The sequence below is a fragment of the Equus quagga genome, chromosome 12 (genome assembly GCF_021613505.1).
Source record: "Equus quagga isolate Etosha38 chromosome 12, UCLA_HA_Equagga_1.0, whole genome shotgun sequence".
Classification (NCBI taxonomy): domain Eukaryota; kingdom Metazoa; phylum Chordata; class Mammalia; order Perissodactyla; family Equidae; genus Equus; species Equus quagga.
The window spans coordinates 16,291,469-16,312,314 of NC_060278.1; the positions used below are offsets into that span (position 1 = coordinate 16,291,469).

The 20,846-nt window shown below is 36.6% G+C and overlaps 1 protein-coding gene across 1 annotated transcript in view; it reads right to left on the reverse strand.

The window, feature by feature from the left end:
• Positions 1 to 998: 998 nt before the first annotated feature.
• MRC1 (mannose receptor C-type 1) overlaps positions 999 to 20,846 on the reverse strand; it is an 88,748-nt gene continuing 68,900 nt past the window's right edge. The window contains exons 24-30 of the mRNA XM_046679959.1: positions 17,173 to 17,405; positions 14,589 to 14,754; positions 13,607 to 13,756; positions 4,663 to 4,776; positions 3,975 to 4,139; positions 2,827 to 2,868; positions 999 to 1,940 (exon numbers count right to left, since the gene is read on the reverse strand). Of these exons, the coding sequence (XP_046535915.1) occupies positions 1,690 to 1,940; positions 2,827 to 2,868; positions 3,975 to 4,139; positions 4,663 to 4,776; positions 13,607 to 13,756; positions 14,589 to 14,754; positions 17,173 to 17,405 (1,121 nt within the window). The 3' untranslated portion in view covers positions 999 to 1,689. The remainder of the gene's footprint in view (positions 1,941 to 2,826; positions 2,869 to 3,974; positions 4,140 to 4,662; positions 4,777 to 13,606; positions 13,757 to 14,588; positions 14,755 to 17,172; positions 17,406 to 20,846) is intronic.

Sequence of the window (20,846 nt, forward strand, 5' to 3'; positions counted from 1 at the left end):
CTTTCGACCTGTCACCTATCTAAGTTGAGGTATTGGAAACGCCATCCTCCCCCTACCCCACCAGCTGCTGCTTAATCTCTTTTGAATTGTGGAACTTTCTTGAAAATCTAGCTATTTTCTTCCCAGAAAAAAAAAAGAGACACGAACACAAATAGGAACATTTTCCATGTAATTGGGGGCCCTCATAGACCTCTCCATGCCACCCAAGGGGAGTCCTGTCCAGGGACCTCGGGGGAGGAACTCTTGGCCATGAGCAATCCCTTTGGAATGGCAAGGATGAGCTGGCAGTTTGGTACCTTTGTGAGATGTGAAACCTCCAAGGTATTTCACAATGTACATGAAGCTTTAATTAACATCAAATCCTTAAGCAAAAAGGAATTGTTAACATGAGAAAAAGCCACTTAGAGATCTAATTCCCAATAATGGTCTTAGATTGTTGAATTCTGAGTTGCATCAACTTTATGGGGAAGATCTGGGGGATTATGGTAAAACATTCATTTCATGCATAGTATTTTTTTTTTTTTTAAAGATTGGCACCTAGGCTAACAACTGTTGCCAATCTTTTTTTTTTTTTTTTAAGGATTGGCACCTGGGCTAACAACTGTTGCCAATCTTTTTTTTTTTTCTTCATTATCTCCCCAACCCCGCCCCCCATACACAGTTGTATATCTTAGTTGCAGGCCCTTCTAGTTGTGGGATGTGGGACGCCACCTCAACGTGGACTGACGAGTGGTGCCATGTTGTCCGCGCCCAGGATCCAAACCCTGGGCCACCGCAGCGGAGGACACGATCTTAACCACTTGGCCATGGAGCCGGCCACCATGCATGGTATTTTAGCAACATATCTTTTCCACATAAATGAAGGGTTTAATTTAAAGAATTCCTCTACTGATAAAATCGCTTATTTTCAGACTAAAGCTAAGTGTAACGTAAATGGATAAAGAAATCACATTTAAAAGAGAATTGACACTTAGCAAGATCACCAAAATACAAATCTATTAAAAATAGACCTTGTCTTTGACGTTTATTTCACATTATCTAAGTACATCCAGTTACGCAAATTTACAGTTTTATTTCACATCTTGGCATTCCTGATATACATAGAACAGGACAGAGAACACATTTGCAATATTCGGTCTAGAAAACTCTGCTTGGGGAACACAAGATTCTCAGCTGCCTAATTTTTTTCTGCACATGTACAAATACAATTCTAAATCACTGGAGTGAAAATCAAGATTGCTAAAAGAAAAACATGGCTACATTTTTATGCCACTAGAGGTTATTTGTACTTAGTTTTTGAAATGGTCTTCTAATTACGGAAATACAATTCAGTAGGTAACTACTTTGGGAGCTCTTTAAACTATTTCAGGAAGCTTACAAGTTTGAGGTTTTTGTAATCTGCACACAGTCAAAATTAGCTCACGAGTGATGCTTAAATGTTGGCATTTTCGTGCCGTGTCTTCACCTAAGATATTTTTTAAGTGATAGTCAATATTATTATTCCTCTCTTGTGAAAATATCTCGCCAGGCTAGAAAATGAGCAATTATTTCTGCAATTAGGCAAAGAAAAAGGACAGACAAGTGCAATACAGTACTAATTTTAAAGGAAACAATCACATTGAATTAAAGACCTTAACATTTGAGTTACAATTTTATAAAATTCAAATACATCTAAATCACATTATGATACTAGATGACGGCGTGTTCATTCTGTTCAATGTTGCCCATGAGATCTTTTGTATCACCAGTTCCCGGACTTGATCTACTGTTAAAATAGAGAGTGTTTTCAAAAGTGTTCTCTTGAGGTAAGTGCACACGTCTTTTCTTATAAAAGAAATATGCAGTGAGGCCAGCACCGATTATAATCAGGAGGACCACAATGACTGCGACTCCTGCCATGTTGGAAGATGGTTTGGGAGGTTCCATCTTCCTTGGGTCAGCTATAAATAAACAAAATCATTAGGAAAAAGGTGGAGGGAGGCAGAAGGTTGAATGCTATGGAGAACAATACAACTTTCTTTTTTGAAAAACTAAAATGCAAGAATATTCTTTCCAGAGACATTTCTCAAACAGACATGCAGGAAATGAAAAGCCGAGTCCTTATGACATAGAGGATTACTTTAAATGTTAAGATTATTATTCAGTTGCAAGAATATTTCATGTCTATGCAGCATGGAGCTGGTGAATCGATATTTTAAAATATTTATACCTGTTTCAAAATAATTTAAGGCTGCTTACAAATACATCATATGAAGGTAAATAGAATAGTAATAATAATGATGGTGGCAATAAAAAGCAAGAGAGAAAATTAGGGGAAAAAGAAAATAGGAGTAGTGGAAATCTGAATTCATGACTATAATTAATTAACCAATAGCACCCATGAGGTTATATGGGGGTTGCAGGCAAGCCATAAATCTCACTTTGTGTTTTTTTAGCAGCCAACAAAATGAGCGAAATAGGATCAGTTACCTAATTCAAATTGTCTATAAAATTAAAATGAAAAATATTGCTTAAAAAAAGAGAAAAGAAAAAACCACAGGGATGCCTGAGAGAAATTTCTTCCGTGGGTTTTCATAAGGCAACTCTTTGTAACAGAGCAGTCAATGTCTTCCATAACATCTACAGTAAAAACACCAACTTGACTCCAAGGTCTGTTTTTGTAGAGCATCATTCAAGGCAAGTTGATGACATAATGTCAAAGGCTAGTAAAGCTCACGCAATTCTACTGAGAGTGCGGGGAGTGTAGGAAGGGATTATTATGGTTTTTGAAACAAACTGTATGGATGTATTACTAATACAGAACTAGAAATTTCATAATGGTCTTACCTTTTGTTGTAATTAATGCAGTAGTAGGTTCAGCATCAACAACTGTGTGTAAAATAAGAATTTAATTAAATACTTATAGAAACCCACAATAATTGCATGTTGATAGTGAGTATTATTTGGTCACAGATACATGGAATCCTCCATATTTGGTTTATGGTGATATGAGATGATATAGACAGACAATAGATAGATAGATGGATAGATCCGTATATCTATACAGATGGACTTATCAGCCTATGTATTCTATAACAGCATCTTACAGTATGGAGAATTTGAATACATTAGAAGATCTAAAAGTGTAATCTTCTGAGTTGCATTTGAGCCACTGATTCACCCTCAAAATCTACCCAATCTACCCATAAATAATGTATTCTGGGCTAGCAATTGTGAAATTCGCCCACTGAAGCCTAAGGTATTGCAAGGCATTTGAGTGAAAAGTAAAATAAGACTCCAACATTGCACCAAAGGGAGTGGCATCTTAGAACAGAATTTGAAAAGACTGGAGAACTACACAATTCTAAAACAATCAAATCCACTGGGGATGAAGTGCTGATATATCTAGTTCATTCATTTAAATCTACTATCTAATTAATCATTTTATCTCTTGGGAAGGATATTATGTGAAGTGGAGTGGAATAAAAATATTATTAAAGTCCAGATACATCGGGAGCAAATTCTATTAATTCCCTCAATCCTTGTCCTTCCGTGGTCTGCCACCCAGTCTCAGAAGGAGACTTCCTTGGTCTTACATGATTTATCCCATAATAAATCCTGATTCCTCTCCAGAACCCTGACCTCCTCTGGTTTGGCCAGGGGACTGTTTCATCTCTTCTCCTCTCATGCCATAAGGTTCTGTAGGCTGGCTCTCCACACTGCTTGCGACTTCACAAATCCATAGGTATGGATATCCCATTGTAAATGTATTGATCTACCAAAATCATTATGTCAGCTAAGCAGACAGAGAGTGTGTCGTGCTGCCTCAGAGCTGCAGACAATTGATTGCCATGGTAGACTGGATTTGTCACTTATCCAGGAGGAGAGCTTGCAAGGGACCTGTAATCACATTATAATCCCACACCGGATATCTTAACATTTGAAAGAAATGGTGATCTGTGAACTTATGTACCATGGGACAAATTCTTACTTACTTTTTGGTCTTTTACAAATATATCCTTTGTAGGAAGAACAGTGAATATTACTCCAAAATCCAGAAGATGCATGCAAAGCTACACAATCATTTCGTTCACCAGAGGGGTCTCCCGTGTTCCAGTTGACAAAGGAGACTGGATTGTGGTTTATCCACACCCACTTTCCTGATTATCAAATAAAGCCAATAAAGGTAAAGTTCAAAATAATCCATCTTAAAATAAATTTAACTTATTCACGTAAAATTTCCAAGTATATTATTTTATACTACAATCAATCATTGTTTACAACCAGACTTTTAAGAGGCAAGATTACAATGACTCATTACTACAGAGAAGGAAACTGAGAGAAATATCTTTCTTGTAAAGCTTTAGTTGAAAATTCCTAATTAGTACAAATATGTATACTCATCCTTCCCTAATTTTTTTCCAGGAAAAGATAGAAGATATTTTCTTTTTAGACTAATTTAGCCACAGAAGACATGCTTATAATTAGAAACTTTCAAGATAGCACAATATATGAGTCATTTAAAATTTCAGTTCTTATCTCAAAGGAAAATATGAGTTCGAATTTTTAAACTCTTCACAAATTAATCATTTGTTTAAGGCAAGACTTTCTGGAACTGACACCTTGTTTAACGTACAATATTTTGAAATATTTGTGATTAAATAATTGTTCTGTGAAAATTACCTTCAACATTTCTGAACAATCCTATCCAAAAATTGGTTTTGCTTTGAAGTGGCTCAACTCGATATGACAAAAAACTTGATTCAGCAGCACTTTCAATGGAAACCAAAGAGGAACCTGCAAATTGTAAAAGGACGAATATGATGGAAGCACACTGAAGTACCTAAAAATATTTTTATAATGACAGTATTGATATTAAGAGCAATAAAAATCATCCCAGCCTCGCCACTTAAGGGGAAGAATTTCAAAGAGTGGACATTTGTCATCTCAGAATCTCAATTTCCATTCTGAAAATATGATTTTTTAAGCATCATTCTTGCTCAAGCACTGAACAACTTGCTGCAGGACATGCAAAGATGAGTAGGACATAGAATATGTCTTAAGAAGGTTATGGTTCAGTGGGTAGTAATGAGTTGAGAGTATAAAGGAAAGCATTAGATGAGGAAATAAGTATAATATGCTACTGACATGTCAAATAGGGAGAAGACTTGTTTTAGGTGAAGCAACTAAAAGGGAGCATAGAGGAAATAGAATTTAAGACATTAAGGAACATAGGATTTCAAGAAGAAAAGATAGAAAATAATTCCAGGAAGAGAAAGAATAAAAGAAAAGACATAGAGGAAAGCATAGAGCTTCTTCAGGAACATGGCTGACAGACACGTGGAATCCTTCATATGTGGTTTATGGTGACGTAATATGATAAAGATAGGCTAGATTGATCATAGATAATAGATAGATCAATCTACTGGGGGAAATTGAAAGCATTAACAGATGGTTCAGTTTGACTAGACTAATCTGGTCAATGGGTAAAAATGGACTTGGGTTAGGCCTCACTGCAGATGGCAAGAGATTGGTATTTAGGGTAATGCGGTGATAAAGAACATTTAGTTTTTTCAGGCAGCAGAATGATGCAGTACACTGTCTTAATCCAGCTGTTATGTATAGAATTATACAAAGTAAGAAGAGAGGAAACTGAAAGACTGACTGGATGACTATGGCACTGACAACCCACATTAGATTAAGGTTGGTTGAGTGTTGGCATTTGATTTTATAGTAAACATCTATAGCTTTTTAATAATAAATACTAATATATTTTAAGCACTTTATGCCAGATATTTTGCTTTGGGCTTTACAAGCATGAGCTCACTAAAATTTTACAACACCCTTATTAAATGGGTACTATTGTTACCCCATTTTATAGATAAGGAACCTAAAGTGCAGAGTGTCAGCAATTTGCCAAGATCCTAATGATAGTAGAGGGCAGATTCACGGCATGATCCAGGCACTCTGCATCTTGAGGGCCTACACTTAACCATAGGCCTGTATCCCATGTTACTGGGTCCTGGATTGCCCCCCTGAGGATTTTTTTCATGGCACTTTTACATATTCTGTTATTAAATGTATTTCATAGACAATAGCCGTTTCAAAATATTTGGACATAATTTGATGAATGAGAATCACTCACTTTATTTACAGGAAAATATAGTCACTTAAAATTGAAAACAATATTTCTACATATTCATTGCAAAATTTTTAAAAATACTGAGCAACATGAAGGAAAAACGTTTTTTTAATGAAAAAAGCACAAAGCAGACTTCAAGTGACATCATAAAAAATGGCAGAGTAAGTACCCCTGAAGATCCTCTTCTCTGCAAAAGCAATAAAACACTGAAAAATTTGTCAAAATCAACTTTTTTAGAAGGCAGAAGATTAATTAATGGCTTGTAACAATCCAGGAAGAATTTATTCAAGAAAAATGATTCAATCTTGGTATGAATAGTGAGCTTCATGGTGTTTTAACTTGTCCTAATCCTATTGTCTTATTCCTAGCTCTGTGGTTGTCTTAAAAACCAACAGCCCTAAATCACAGTGAAAACCAGTAGCCTAGAAGCCACTGGAAAAGTCAGAATGGGGTTGGAGTTCTTTCAAATTCCCATTCTCAAAAAATTTCCACTATTGGATGTCTCTGACAGTTCCCTGGAAAACCTTAGTTGCAAAGCTTGCTTTTATTTGATCTGATTCAGAGTTCACCTAGTGTAAACAGCCTTTTTCCTGGGAATGTACGTCAAAAACTATCCGTGGCAATTGTCTAACATCACGGCTGCCTGAGGCAGGTATAACATTTCAGGAAAACAACAAGCTAACCAAAAAACTTAAAAGGAAAAATGAGAATGAGCTGTCCATAGGGAGCTTTAAAAAGCACTGACCTATTCCTGGGCATTTAGAAGGCCACAGACATGAACTGGGGTGTGGACATGCCCAGGACTATGTGCATTTCTGAAAAAGAACTGAGAAATCCTTAAGCTCTCACCTCAAGGCTGACCTTGAGGATCTGCACAAGCAGGAAGTGAAGGTGAAGGCAGAGTTTTAATCTTTCTGTATGAGTGTTGAAAGCATGTCTTCAGATAAAGCCCCTGAGTAAAACCTGGGAGACTTGTTTTTTCTAGGAACTTAAGAAAATCTTTTCCCAATCATTAGCCAACCACTAAGCAGAGACTAAACTGACCTCACATGAAAAAGAATTGGAGAGTCAGTGAAGGAATAAGCAAACAACAACAAACAGCAATAGCAACAAACTCTGTGGAGTGGAAAAAAATCTTATTTCCAAAGGTTCCTATTATATTATTTAAAATATTCAATTTTCAACAAAAAATTACAAGAAATGCAAGTAAGCAAGGAAGTACAGCCCATACCCAGGAAAAGAAGCAGTCAATACAAACTCTCCCTGAGAAAGCCACACCTCGGATTTACTGGACAAAGACTTTAAGGCAGCCATGCTAAAGATGTTTAAATAACTAAGGGGAAACACATCTAAAAAACCAAAAGAAAGTGTGAGACAATGTCTCACTAAATAGAGAATATTAATAAAGAGATAGAAATTATTTTTTAAAAATAGAATTCTGGAGTTGAAAATTACAATAATTGAAAGAAAGAACCCACTAGAGGGCCTTAACAGCAGATTTAATAAAGCAAAAGAAATAATCAACAAACTTGAAAATAGGTAAATTGAGATGATCTAGTCTGAATAATGGGGAAAAAAGAAGAAAAATTTACAGAACCTCAGAGATCTGTGGGACATCATCAAACATATCAAAATACACATAGTGGGATTCCTAGAAGGAAAGGAGGGAAAGAAAGAGGCAGAAAGAAGACTTGAAGAAATAATGGCCCAAACCTTCCCAAATATGATGAAAAACATTAATGTATACACCCAGGAAGCTCCACAATGTCCAACAAGGATAATCTCAAGGAGATTCACACCATAATCAAACTGTCAAAAGATAGCGAACCTTAAAATCAGCACAAGAACAATGACTCATCATGTACAAGTGATCCTCAATAAAATTAACACTGATTTCTCATCAGAAACCGTGTAGGCCAGAAGGCAGTGGGATGACATATTCAAAAGGCTGAAGGAAAATGACTCTCAACCAACAATTTTCTATCCAGCAAAACTATCCTTCAAAAATGAAGGGAAAATTAAGACATTCCTAGATAAACAAAAATGGAAAGAATTTGTCCCCAGCAGATTTACTCTACAAGAAATACTAAAGAGAGTTCTTCAGGCTGAAATGAAAGAACACTTGATAGTAACTCAAATCCTCAAGAAGAAATAAAGAGCATCAGTAAAGGTAACTACGTAGGTAAAAATAAAAGACAGTATTAATTTACTTTTTGTTTGTAATTCTTTTTTTTAACCTTATATGATTTAAAGACAAGTACATGAAGCAAAAATTATAAATTTGTGCTGATGGGCATACAATGTATAAAGATGCATTTGCACGACAATGATATCACAAAGGATTGTGGAGGGAATGGAGCTATATAAGAGCAAAATTTTTGTACACTATTAAAATTACATTTATATTAATTTGAACTAGATTGTTGCATATTAAGATGTTAATTGTCATACCCAGGGCAACCACTAGGAAAATAAACAATACATCATAGAAGAAATAACAAGGAAATTAAAATGGTACACTAGAGATTATCTCTTTAACATAAAAGGAGGCAGAAATGGAGAAATGGAGGAACCAAAAGACGTAAGACATACAGAAAATAAATGAAATAGCACTTACAAATTTTACCTTATCAGTAATTACATTAAATGTAAATGGATTAACTACTCCAATCAAAAGACAGAGAATGAATAAAAAATAAGAATAAATAAATGGAAATAAATTTTAAAATGATCCTACTATATGCTGTCTACAAAATACACACTTGAGAGTGAAAGACACAAATAGGTTGAAAGTAAAAGCATGGAAAGAGATATGCTATGCAAACAGTAACAAAGAAAGAGCTGCAGTGTCTATACTAATAATACACAAAATAGACTTTTAGACAAAAATTGTTACTTTTTTAGAGACACATACTGACATTTTACAATGATTAAAGTTTCAATTCATCAAGACTGTACAACAATTATAGATTTACATGTACCTAACAATAAAGCCCCAAAATACATGAAGCAAAAACTGACAAAGTAGACTTCATCTGACACGGAATTTAAAGTCAAAATTCAAAGGGAGGGACTAAGATGGTAAGAAGCCCGTGAAATTCCCTCCTCCCACAGACACACCAAATGAATAGCTAAACATAGAGCAATTCCTTCAGAGAAATCCAGAAACCAGTTCAGTGACTCCTACACATAGGGCAATTGTGAAAATACCCATACCTAAACAAGTAGGAAAGGCTGAGACACACTCTCTTCATAAACCCCACCCCCAGCACTGCACCATACAATAAGGAGGGAACCCCTAACTCTCAGCTTCTCTCTGAGGAGTGAAGGGTTTGGGCCACATGTCTAGCCCCCCAAGTTTTAAGGCTACCACATGAGGGATGGATCCCCAAAACACCTAGATGTGAAAGCCAATGAGATTTCCAGTCATGACACCTACAGGACTATAGAAAACGACAAAGCAGTTCTTAATGGGCATGCAAGTATTCACCATGCCTCTATTCCCAGGGCTCAGCTAAGAGGAAACAGGCAAAAACGCCCATCTCTGTATTTCCCTGGAAGGAGATTGACTGCAGACTTTACAACCTGCTGCCTGGGGGTCTGGCTGCTCATTTTCATGCATTTGGGGCCAGCTGTGATCCTTCACAAAGCTCGGGGGAGCTGGTGGGCACTGCCACCACCTCTCCCTCTGGCCTGCTGCAATGATAAAACCAGGTCAATAATATCCTCTGAAAGGAGCTGTACACACACCTGGCTTATGTACTTTCCCAGCTTCTGCCTGAGGGTCCAGCTTCTAATCAGCCTGCATTTATGTGCTGACTGTGATCCTCTCCTTTGGGATATCCTTGGGTCTTGGCACAACCTCAACTACTGGGAGCCACTAAAAACAAAGACAGCAGGTTGGACAATCACAAAGGTGTGAGAGACAGACAGGAGCTTGGGCTGGGTTGATTGATGAGTTTCACTTCTACATGAGACCAGTCTTTCAAGACTGGGCGAGGTGGTCTGTTCTGTCTAATGTGCAGGAACCAACACAGAGAGTCAAAGAAAATGAAGGAAAAAGAAAACGTGTTCCAAACAAAAGAACATGATAAATCTCCAAACCTACCTTAATGAAACAGAGAGAAGTGATTGACCTGATAGAGAGTTCAAAATAACAGTTATAAAGATGCTCACTGAAGTCAGGAAAGCAATGCACGAACAAAGAAAGAATTTCAACAAAAAGATAGAAACTATAAAAAGTACAAGCAGAAATCACAGTACCTCAACAAAATAAAGACCATAAATGATAAGCCCACAGCTAACATCATACTCAATGCTGAAAAGTGGAAAGCTTTTCCTCTCAGATCAGGAATAAGCTCAGGATGTCCACTCTCACCACTTTTACTCAACATGGAAATGGAAGACCTAGCCAGAGCAAAAAAAAAAAAAAAAAACCCAAAAAGCATCCAAACCAAAAAGAAAGAAGTAAAACTGTCTCTGTTTACATATGACATGATCTTATATGTAGAAATCTCTAAAGACTTCACTAAAAAACAGGACTAATAAACGAATTCAGTACGGTTGCAGGATACAAGATCAACATACGAAAATCACTCGTGTTTCTATAAACTAACAACAAACTATCAGAAAGAGATTAAGAAAACAATGCTATTTACAAGGGCTTTAAAAAGAGTAAAATACTTAGGAATAAATTTAACTAAGGAGGTAAAAGTCCTGTACACTGACAATGATGAAACATTGATGAAAGAATTGAAGACACAAATAAATGAAAAGATATACCATGCTTATGGACTGAAAGAATTAATATTGTTAAAATGTCCATACTACCCAAAGCCATCTACATATTCAATGCGATCCCTAATAAAATTCCGATGACATTTTTCACAGAAATAGAATCATAAAATTTGAATGGAACCACAAAAGAACCCGAATAGCCAAAATAATCTTGAGAAACAGCAAAGCTAGAGGCATCACACTTCCTGATTTCAAACTATTTCACAAAGCTTTACTAATCAAAACAGTGTATTACTGGCATATAAACAGAAACATAGATCAGTGGAATAGAATAAAGAGCCCAGAAATAAACCCATATATATATATGGTCAGTAAATTTTCAACAAAGGAGCTAAGAATATACAAGGCAAAAGGATAGCTTCTTCAATAAATGGTGCTGAGAAAACTGGACCTCTGTCTTACATTGTACAGAAAAATCAACTCAAAATGATTAAAGACTTGAATGTAACACCTGAAACCATGAAACTCCTAGAAGAAAACATAGATAGTAAGCTCCTTGACATCGATATTGGTGACGATTTTTTGGATTTGACACCACACCATAAGCAAAGGCAACAACAGCAAAAATAAACAAACGGGACTCCATCAAATCACAAAGCTTCTGCATAGCAAAGAAAACCATAAATAAAATGAAAAGGCAACCTATGGAATGGGAGAAAACATTGCAAACCACATATTCTAATAGGAGTTTAATATCTAAAATACACAAGGCATTGATACAACTCAATATCAAAACAACAAATAACCCAATTTAAAAATGGGCAAAGGATCTGAATAGACACTTTTTTCCAAAGAAGACTTACAAATGGCTAATAGATACATGAAAAGGTGCTCAGCATCACTAATCATCAGGGAAATACAAATTAAAACCACAATGAGATATCACCTCACACTTATTAGGTTGCCTATTATCAAAAAGAGAGATAACAGAGCCAGCCTTGATGGTCTAGTGGTTAAAGTTTGATGTTCTCACCACTTCAGCAGCCCAGGTTCAGTTCCCAGTCATGGAACCACACCCCCTGTTGGTCAGTTGTCATGCTGTGGTGGCGTCCCACATAGAAGAACTAGAAGGACTTACAACTAGAATATACAACCATGCCCTGGGGCTTTAGGGAGGAAAAAAGAAAGAGGAAGACTGGCAACAGATATTAGCTCAGGGCAAATCTTTTCCTGTGGGGAAAAAAAAGAGAGAGATAACAAATGCTGACAAGGAGGTGGAGAAAAGGGACCCCTTGTGCAGTGTTGCTGTGAATGTAAACTGGTACAGTTCCTACAGGAAACAGTATGGAGGTTCTTCAAGAAACTGAAAATAGAACTACCATAGGACCCAGCAATTTCACTTCCGGGTCTATATCCAAAGGAAATGAAATCATTATCTCAAAGAGATATCTCTACTCCCATGTTCATTGCGGCGTTATTCATAATGGCCAAGGTATGGAAACAACCTAAGTAAGTGTCCATCGACAGAATCAAAGGATAAAAAATAATATTATATATACATACAATGGAATATTATCCAGCCTTAAAAAAGAGGGAAATCCTGCCAACATTGATTAACTTGGAGGGCATTATTCTAAGGAAATGAGCCAGACAGAGACAGGCAAATAGTGCATGTGAAACTTACATGTGAAATTAAAAAGAAAAAAGGCTAACTCACAGAAACGGAGAGTAGAACAGTAATTGCCAGAAGCCGAGGGTTGGGGGAAATAGTGAGAGTTTGGTAAAGGGTACGAACTTTCAGCTATAAGATGAATAAAGTATGAGGATCCAGCAACATATAACATAGTGACTATAGTTGACAACATTGTATTGTATAATTGAAATTTGCTCAGAGAGTAGAGCTTAAGTGTTCTCACTAAAAAAGAAAAAAACAAAGGTAAATATGTGATGCAACAGATGTATTAATTAACTTGAAGGTGGGAGGCATTTCACAATGTATATGTATATCAAATCATCATGTCGTGTACTTTAAATGTTTTATAATTTTATTTGCCAATTATACTTCCATAAAGCTAAAGAAAAAATAGATACATAAAAGTAAAAAGACAACGTCAGAACTCAAGGTTGACTTCTGAATGAACGTGAAGGAAATGACAACACAACCATCGCACAGCGCTGTTGGATGAAGAATGCTCACTTAGGGCATAAGCCAAATTCAGCAAAAAAAAATAATTCTGTAAAAGAGTCAGTGGGATTTAATGAAGTGGATTTTTAAAGTGCCCTGAAAAATTAGTTTTATTTGACATTTTATTTCAGGGGGGAAATTATCCATCTATGTCTGTCTATTTGAGTTTTGTTTTTCTTCACAAACAATAATCAGATCCAAATGTTTTTCTGTTAATGGTAAAGCAAAGTGGTTCTTGGACATTTCTGAAACCTGAGCTTATCAATCATAAGAGACAACTGAGAATGAGAATCCTAACAAGTGAGAAGATTAGGGCAGAAAGTAAGACAGACTTGTTCAGCAAATGATTGTTTTCTACTGGAATTTTTTAAGATTTTGAGCCTACCACGTTGGAAATTACATTTTGGGGGGTGTGATGTTGGCCATTCTGTTATAATATAAATTATTAAGAAAAATAACCAGTTATTTTTATTTCTTATGTCTTTAATGTACAGTTTTATTAGTACCATAGTAATTCAGAATAGATGATTGTGAGATTTTCTTACAGGAAATGTGGCACTTACCCATTCGGAGACATTCCAGAGAAGCTTGGCCCCAGTTCCTTGTATACGAAGACTCGATATAGTAGCAGTGACCATGAAAAGGAATCCACGCGCTGTGCTCTGACTCTGGGCATCTGCCAGCCAGTTGTGGAGGTTCAGTGGCAGGGATTTCTGTTAGTAAAAAGACGTTTAAAATAAACTAAAACCTGAAGTTTCTGAAGTACATAGAATAATATAGCAGTAGCTAAGGAAAATGTCATCACTTATCATAATTAAAAAAGGGTTCTAATAGTAATCATTTGGATCCACCATATTTATTATTGGGTTTTCTTTTTACTTTATCATTTTTTTCACTTTAAATATATTTCAGTAGAATGTACCGTGGTATAGTGGAAACTAATCACACTCATAATTAAGAATGCAGGTCTATAGATACCTACAAAGATGTTAATAAGTTCCCCCCCAAAATAATTTGCAGAGGGAGATCTCTTTCAAGACACTGCTATCCTTTTCTGGATCTTAACCCCTACAAACCCTTCTTAGCTATGACTGACATCTGTGATATAACTAAATGCTATAGTTAAATTCTGGTACTGTGTTACTATCCACTTCTAAGACTGTATTTGAAGACTGTAGCACTGCAGCATCACTGACTCCAATGAATCTACATGCATCTACAGGTGTGCTCTCGACGTCAAAGGTAATCATAATTTCCTGGGGAATCTGACATCATAGATTCAGAGGATAATCTCAGAAACAAAACTTCAGAAATTTATAAGGAGCAAATAAACTCTAGCAATGAAGAAAAATTTTCTATCCCCTTTATTTTGATCCATGTACATTTGTTTATTACCAAGTCTGTCTTTTGTTAGGTGAAAGAATAATGTTTTACCTTATTCTTAGGCTACCAAGACATGTTACTATTTAAGAATATCAAGAGTGGCATGTATTTGTTGATTGAGAACATTTCAAATTCCTTAATTGTTTTCGCGTATTCAATTACCATCTGATCTTTTGCAGAGAAGATAAAAGCTTTCATTACAATATGCTGTCTTCCAATAGCCATCAACATCCAGATAAACGCACGCTGATTTCAGCCTGGGCTCATCAGCAGCCCAGTTAGTGTACCGCACCCTCCATTTATCAGTCCAAACATATTCATTATGGGTCTGCAAGAACAAAAACAACCATTAACGTGGAGCCTGCCTTCATTTAGAGAATACCAAAAGAACCAAGGGAGCATGAAAAACTATATTTAAGATTGTGATTTGATAAAGAATCTCCAATGTTTGGGAATAAGAAGAACATTATAAATCATTTCTACCAACTCAAATTCAGTAAATGCAGGCTTTCTTGGAGAGCTCCACGAACACATCCTTGGAGGCTAATTTCAAAAACACTGACTTAAAAACCTATGTCTTATTCTGTGAAACTCTATTTGCAGTCTTTCAGCGCAAAAGAGAAGTTTCATCTTGAGAACAAATAAAATATTTATTATATAATCATTGAAATGACAATAAAAATTAGTAATTTTCACTGAAGTCATGGACCCCTGAGAGAAACACTAATCTCTTTTGATCCTCTCATTGTTTCTCTGTTAAAACAGCGTCAGTGACAAATGACTTAGATAAGGTCACGTGGGTAGACAACCAAGGCACCTAGTTGTCTTGCCTTCTAATTAGATGATCTTTCAACTATAACTAATCATAATGGCAATTTTTAAAAAGCTGATTTTTTCAGTTTGCACACTTCATTTCCATGAAAGTTAGTTGAACACATTTATGGTCACATACAAATTAATCGATAACACCAAAAATTTACTTACCAATAACACCCTATTAACGATTTAAATGAGATTTTACAGTAAAGTCAAAGAACAGATGACATATCCGTCACACTAAGCAGAGATAAATTTTTAAACAATTCAAACCATTGACCCCTTTTTAATTGTATTATTTAATTTACCAAGCCAATTATCAAAGATTTAATGACAAAATCAAAAACATGGGTTATCCCAAGTTAGAATTTTGTAGTATTCTACCATGTTTAATCAAATAATGCCTATCTAATCATTAACTCCATAGATGTAAGGAAGATAATAATACTGTTTTCGTTAAATGTTGATATAGTGGAAAGCTATTTAATCTTTCTGAAAATAAATGAAAGCTTATTCTAAACTCACAAGAGAATTGCCACCATGTCGGTGAGAAGAAAATGAATGAATGATCAAGTGAATTAATTACTGAAAATAGAGTTAAAATAGACATAAAAATGTCTTGCCTATGTTTAATCACAGAAATCATTATAGAATTACTTCTTTTTAAATATTCACTTCCCTATTGAAGAAATACTCATTGCTTGAAGTATAAATTCCATCTCTGCATCACAGCATTAGAAGCTCTAAAAATCTGACACCAATCTACTTTACAGTTTTCTCCCCTTCTATCCTTTTCCCTCTTCTTGGTACTCCTTCCTTACGTTCCATCATCCTAGACGATATCCATAAAGTTTTACTTTCTCTGAGAAGCCCTCTTGGTCCTCAGCCGTGGCATCACTGACCCTTTCTCTCTCCTCTTGTGATCCTTTGTGTATTCCTCTCTTTGACACTTCTTGTATTGTCTCTTAACTACTTTTTGAAACTCTATTTCTTCTACTAGGAAGTTGCTGGCTGAATAGCTATGTGGATGGATGGAGGGAGGGAGGATAGACGGGTCATGGAGCATCAAAGACTCATTTTAGGACTATTTTGGCAACTCCTCCATCACCACTCTTACTTCTATGCCTCACCCTTCACTCCACTCCATTCTCTGCCAACCTTCCTTTCTCTGTTATGGAATACAGGGAATTGACTGAAATGAAATTTCTCATGCATGGATGGGAGCTCCACAACTTCCGGACTGATAACAACTCTAGAATGCCTTGCCACGAAAAATAAGAAGTATCTTCTTCACCCAGGAACTATGCCCTGACTTGCTTTATTTTTTTTCCTTTTTTTTTTTTTGTTTTGTAAGAAAGATTGGCCCTGAGCTAACATCTTTTGCCAATCTTCCTTTTTGCTTGAGGGAGATTTTTGCTGAGATAACATCCGTGCCAATCTTCCTCTATTTTCTGTGGGATGCCACCACAGAGTCACTGGATGAGCGATGCTAGGTCTGCACCCAGGATCTGAACCTGTGAACCCCGTGGTACCAAAGTGGAGCTCGTGAACTTAACCACTATGCCATCAGCCCAACCCCCTGACCTGCTTTCTTAATTCTCATGGCATAGTTGTAATCACAACATTAGAAAAAAGAAATTAATAAATAAAACTGTTTAGATGCAGAATTTAATTTTAAGATTCAAAAGGAATATGAGAGTTAATATAAGTTAGATAAGGCTTTGTTTGATTTCCGACATACATTACTAGCTCGCGAGAGCCTTGAAGGCATTTGATCTCTGAAAGAGATCTTGTTCATGTTAGTATTATTCATACTACCCGACACAGTTTCTTAGACATAACAAGTGCCCAACAGAATGAACAGAAAGGGAATAGTATTCAATCACAATTTATCAATCACGTCAAGTCGCACATGTTTCCAGTATCTTACCAAGTTACTGTTCAGGCCGATCCACACAGGTTCGTTAAACGTTTGCGTTTGCATCCACACAAATGCATTACTATAGGGATCTAGAATGCTAGCAATAAGGGAAGAGTGAAGCTTGCAATACTCCTCTGCTTCATACCATTGTAACTTTAATTTCATGAGTGAATAGCTACTTTCGCCATATTTGATAAAGCCATCTGTTGGAATTGTTGCTGGAGAATTAGGCAAGGAAGGGTCTGGAATAAAAAGATCATTTTCATCAGCATTATCAATAAACACTACTTGAGTGCCATCAATACATGACTACTATCTCATACATCACAAAAATAATCAGAATAGCACAAATGCAAGCTATCAGATGTTAAAAATATTTTCATGAGCCATTTTGCACAAGAAAACAAAGCTCTATTTTTTAATCAGTATGCCTGATTGAATTAAATAATTTCCAAACGGTGTTTAGAATAATACAGCAAACATGATCAAGTCTCTAAACTGAAAAAACATATGGGCTTACAAATTCAATGAGATCCAGTATCTGGATGAAAAAAAATGCCACAGTTTAATCCTATAAATGAAAGAATATCATCCTGTCATTACTAATCTTTATTTTTCCATCTGGGTCAAATTTCAAGGTGAAGAACAGTCTTCTCCTCCCCCCCCCTCCCCAATCTGTTCCACTCTCTCCATGAATTTGCATCTATTTCTATCTGTTTGATGCCACCTGTGAGTAATGCACCTTCAAGAGACAGGTTTAAGTTCTGGCGTGAAGCTGTACACCGGTCCCTGGTTCATTTCACCTTGATCTCAGGATCAAGCTTTACTCTTACTGATGATTTCCTATGCCCTTCACCCAGACCCCCCATATCTTATCCAAACTGACTTCAGAGCCAGAGCCCTTGTAAGCCAGAGTCGCTCTGGCTTTCTGACCTTTCCTCCTCAATCTCCTAGCATGGGTTTCTAATCGTTGTTTGAGGCCCACCCATACTCTGAGCCCCTCACCATCAAGACCCAAAAAAACAGCTTGTTTCTGCATGCCTTAGCTGGTGCCCTAGGGAAAAGGTCAGCAAAGGACAGCTGGAGTGTGAAACCTGGACTGTTGTCTGTTTCTGTAGCCCATGAGCTAAGAATGGCTTTTAAATGGTTGGAAAAAAAAAATCAAAGATGAATAACATTTTGTGACACATAAACATTATATGAAATTCAAATGTGTCCATATACAAAGTTTGATTGGAACACAACCACACTTATTTATTTATATAGATAAGCTTGTCTATGATCACGGCAGAGCTGAGTAATTGCAACACAGACTGTATGGCCTCTCAAAGGCCACAATATTTACCATCTGTCTCTTACAGAAACAGGTTGCCAACCCCTGGTCTAGGGTTTGAGATATCCTTGCCTACCGATTTTGTCTTGGCCACTTCTCTGCCTTGTTCCACTAGACACCAACCTAATCCACTGTCTGCCTCGTTCTGTCACTACACAAATGCCAAACTTTCTTTTGATTTCGCCTGGTAAGGCAGCAACTTCAGTTCAGCAAGCCAGGCCAGCCTCCCCTTTCTTCTGCTGTTGCTGCCACCTGGTGTTGGTAGAATATTATTAAACTGAGAGACCCAGGCCAGGAGCCTGAACTGTCACGGCTGATCGGAACTGAACAATTTTATCATTTCCCAGCTTGTGGAGATCTGGGTTTGTCTTAATATCACTGGAAAATTTGGAGACTGCTAAAAGCGTGAAATGAGGCTTGAAGTAGAGCTAAAAAAAAGTGTTTCATGGCAGGCTATATGCAATTGGGAAACTAAGCTCATCTGTCCATTTTGCCTGTTTATTAAAACATTCATAGAAAAAAATAAAGAAAAACTAAAATATTGAGAAGTTATTTTCTGTGGTTATATTATGGGTATTTTTTTCTCTTCTTTATGGTTTTCTGTATTTCCTAAAATTTCAACAAAAAATGTGTTATACATTTTTAAATGGTTTTTATTCATATACATGAATATATATATGTACATGTGTGCATATCTATCTACTTTTACATATCAAGAGAGAGGTTTTGAAAAATGAATAAAAATACAATAATACAATGAAAAGACTAAAGTCACCCTTAATCTCGATATCCAAAGATAACCACTATTTCTATTTTGGTGCATTTCCTTAGTCTTTTTTGTTCTTATTTTTTTTATAGAGGGTTCATAGTGTTTTTTGCATAATTGATAGTCTATGAAATTTTATATTCTGCCTTTTTTCACTTTAACACTGGAAACCTTTCCTGAAGCCTCAGTCACCAAAAATCTTCAAAATATTTCTTATTGGTGGCAAATATTTTATCTCTTATGTTAATATTAAGAAACAAATGGATTTTTTTTGAGGAAGATTAGTCCTGAGCTAACTGCTGCCAATCCTCCTCTTTTTGCCGAGGAAGACTGGCTCTGAGCTAACATCCATGTCCATCTTCCTCTACTTTATATGTGGGACGCCTACCACAGCATGGTGTGCCAAGCAGTGCCATGTCCGCACCCAGGATCCGAACCGGCGAACCCCGGGCCGCTGAGAAGCAGAACATGCACACTTAACTGCTGTGCCACTGGGTCAGTCCCAAAAAAAGGATTTTAAATAAGCTTGTGAACTGTCATTCACTCCTTCAAGGAGCCTTCCTCTTTCGCCCAAAGAACAGAGGCACAGATGGCACGGTTTGGCGTCACTGGTGGCCTAAGATTCTGGTGCTGTGGGGCATAAAAGTGACACGGCCTTCTCCGGCTTTGGGATTAATAGAAGGTTAGAATTTCTGCAGTACTTTTCAATCATCTGAAAATATCCTAGTGCTTTTCAGTCATCATCATGAGTTGGCATTAGTTCTCTGATTCGCCAGAAAGTGTAGAAAAATCTGTTAGACCTGGGATAATAAGAACCTTCTGACTCAAACTCATCCTCCAAGAGCTGTGCTCAGGAAGACAACAGCCCACCCCACTCTCGACCCTCATCTTTATAATCTGTCTTTTAATTTCTGAGCCTCTTCTTGTGTAGCTAGACATTTTTATTCTAGTTTCACTAGACACGAAAACGTGTACAACCATAATCTTGATTCTCAGGAACTCTGTCTTATTTTCATTTAACCATAGTCAGGCTTCCTAAGATGAAAAACAGAACAGAAATCAGATAGCCACATTTTTAAAGACACAGAACACAGAACAAAAAAAGAAGCATAGACGATGTTTTGTGCCAATGGTTCTTAAAGTATGCAAGTTGAACTGAGGTATTCCTACTCTGACATTTTGTTTTAAAGGCACAGGGAGGCAAATATCCTAAATTTCTAACATTAGAAAGAGTTCCAACTTCAAGGTTAGACTGCACCAAACTTTCTGGTAATGGGTGAGGGGGCACATTCATGAATACATTATAGAAACCATCACCCTTTTTGTCTGTCACAGGCATACACGGATGAAAGTGAGAGTCAGACAAACCTGCTGATGTACAAGGGAATAATCATTTTCTTATAACACTTCATATTTTTAGAGCAGTTTAAGGTTCACAGCGAAATTAAGGAGGCGGTAATTAGAAAAATATCTATATTAAACATCCTCTGCTCTTGGGCCAGCCCTGGTGGCCTAGTGGTTAAGCTCAGCACGCTCCGTTTCAGCAGGCTGGGTGAGCTCCTGCAGTGGCAGCTCACAAACAAA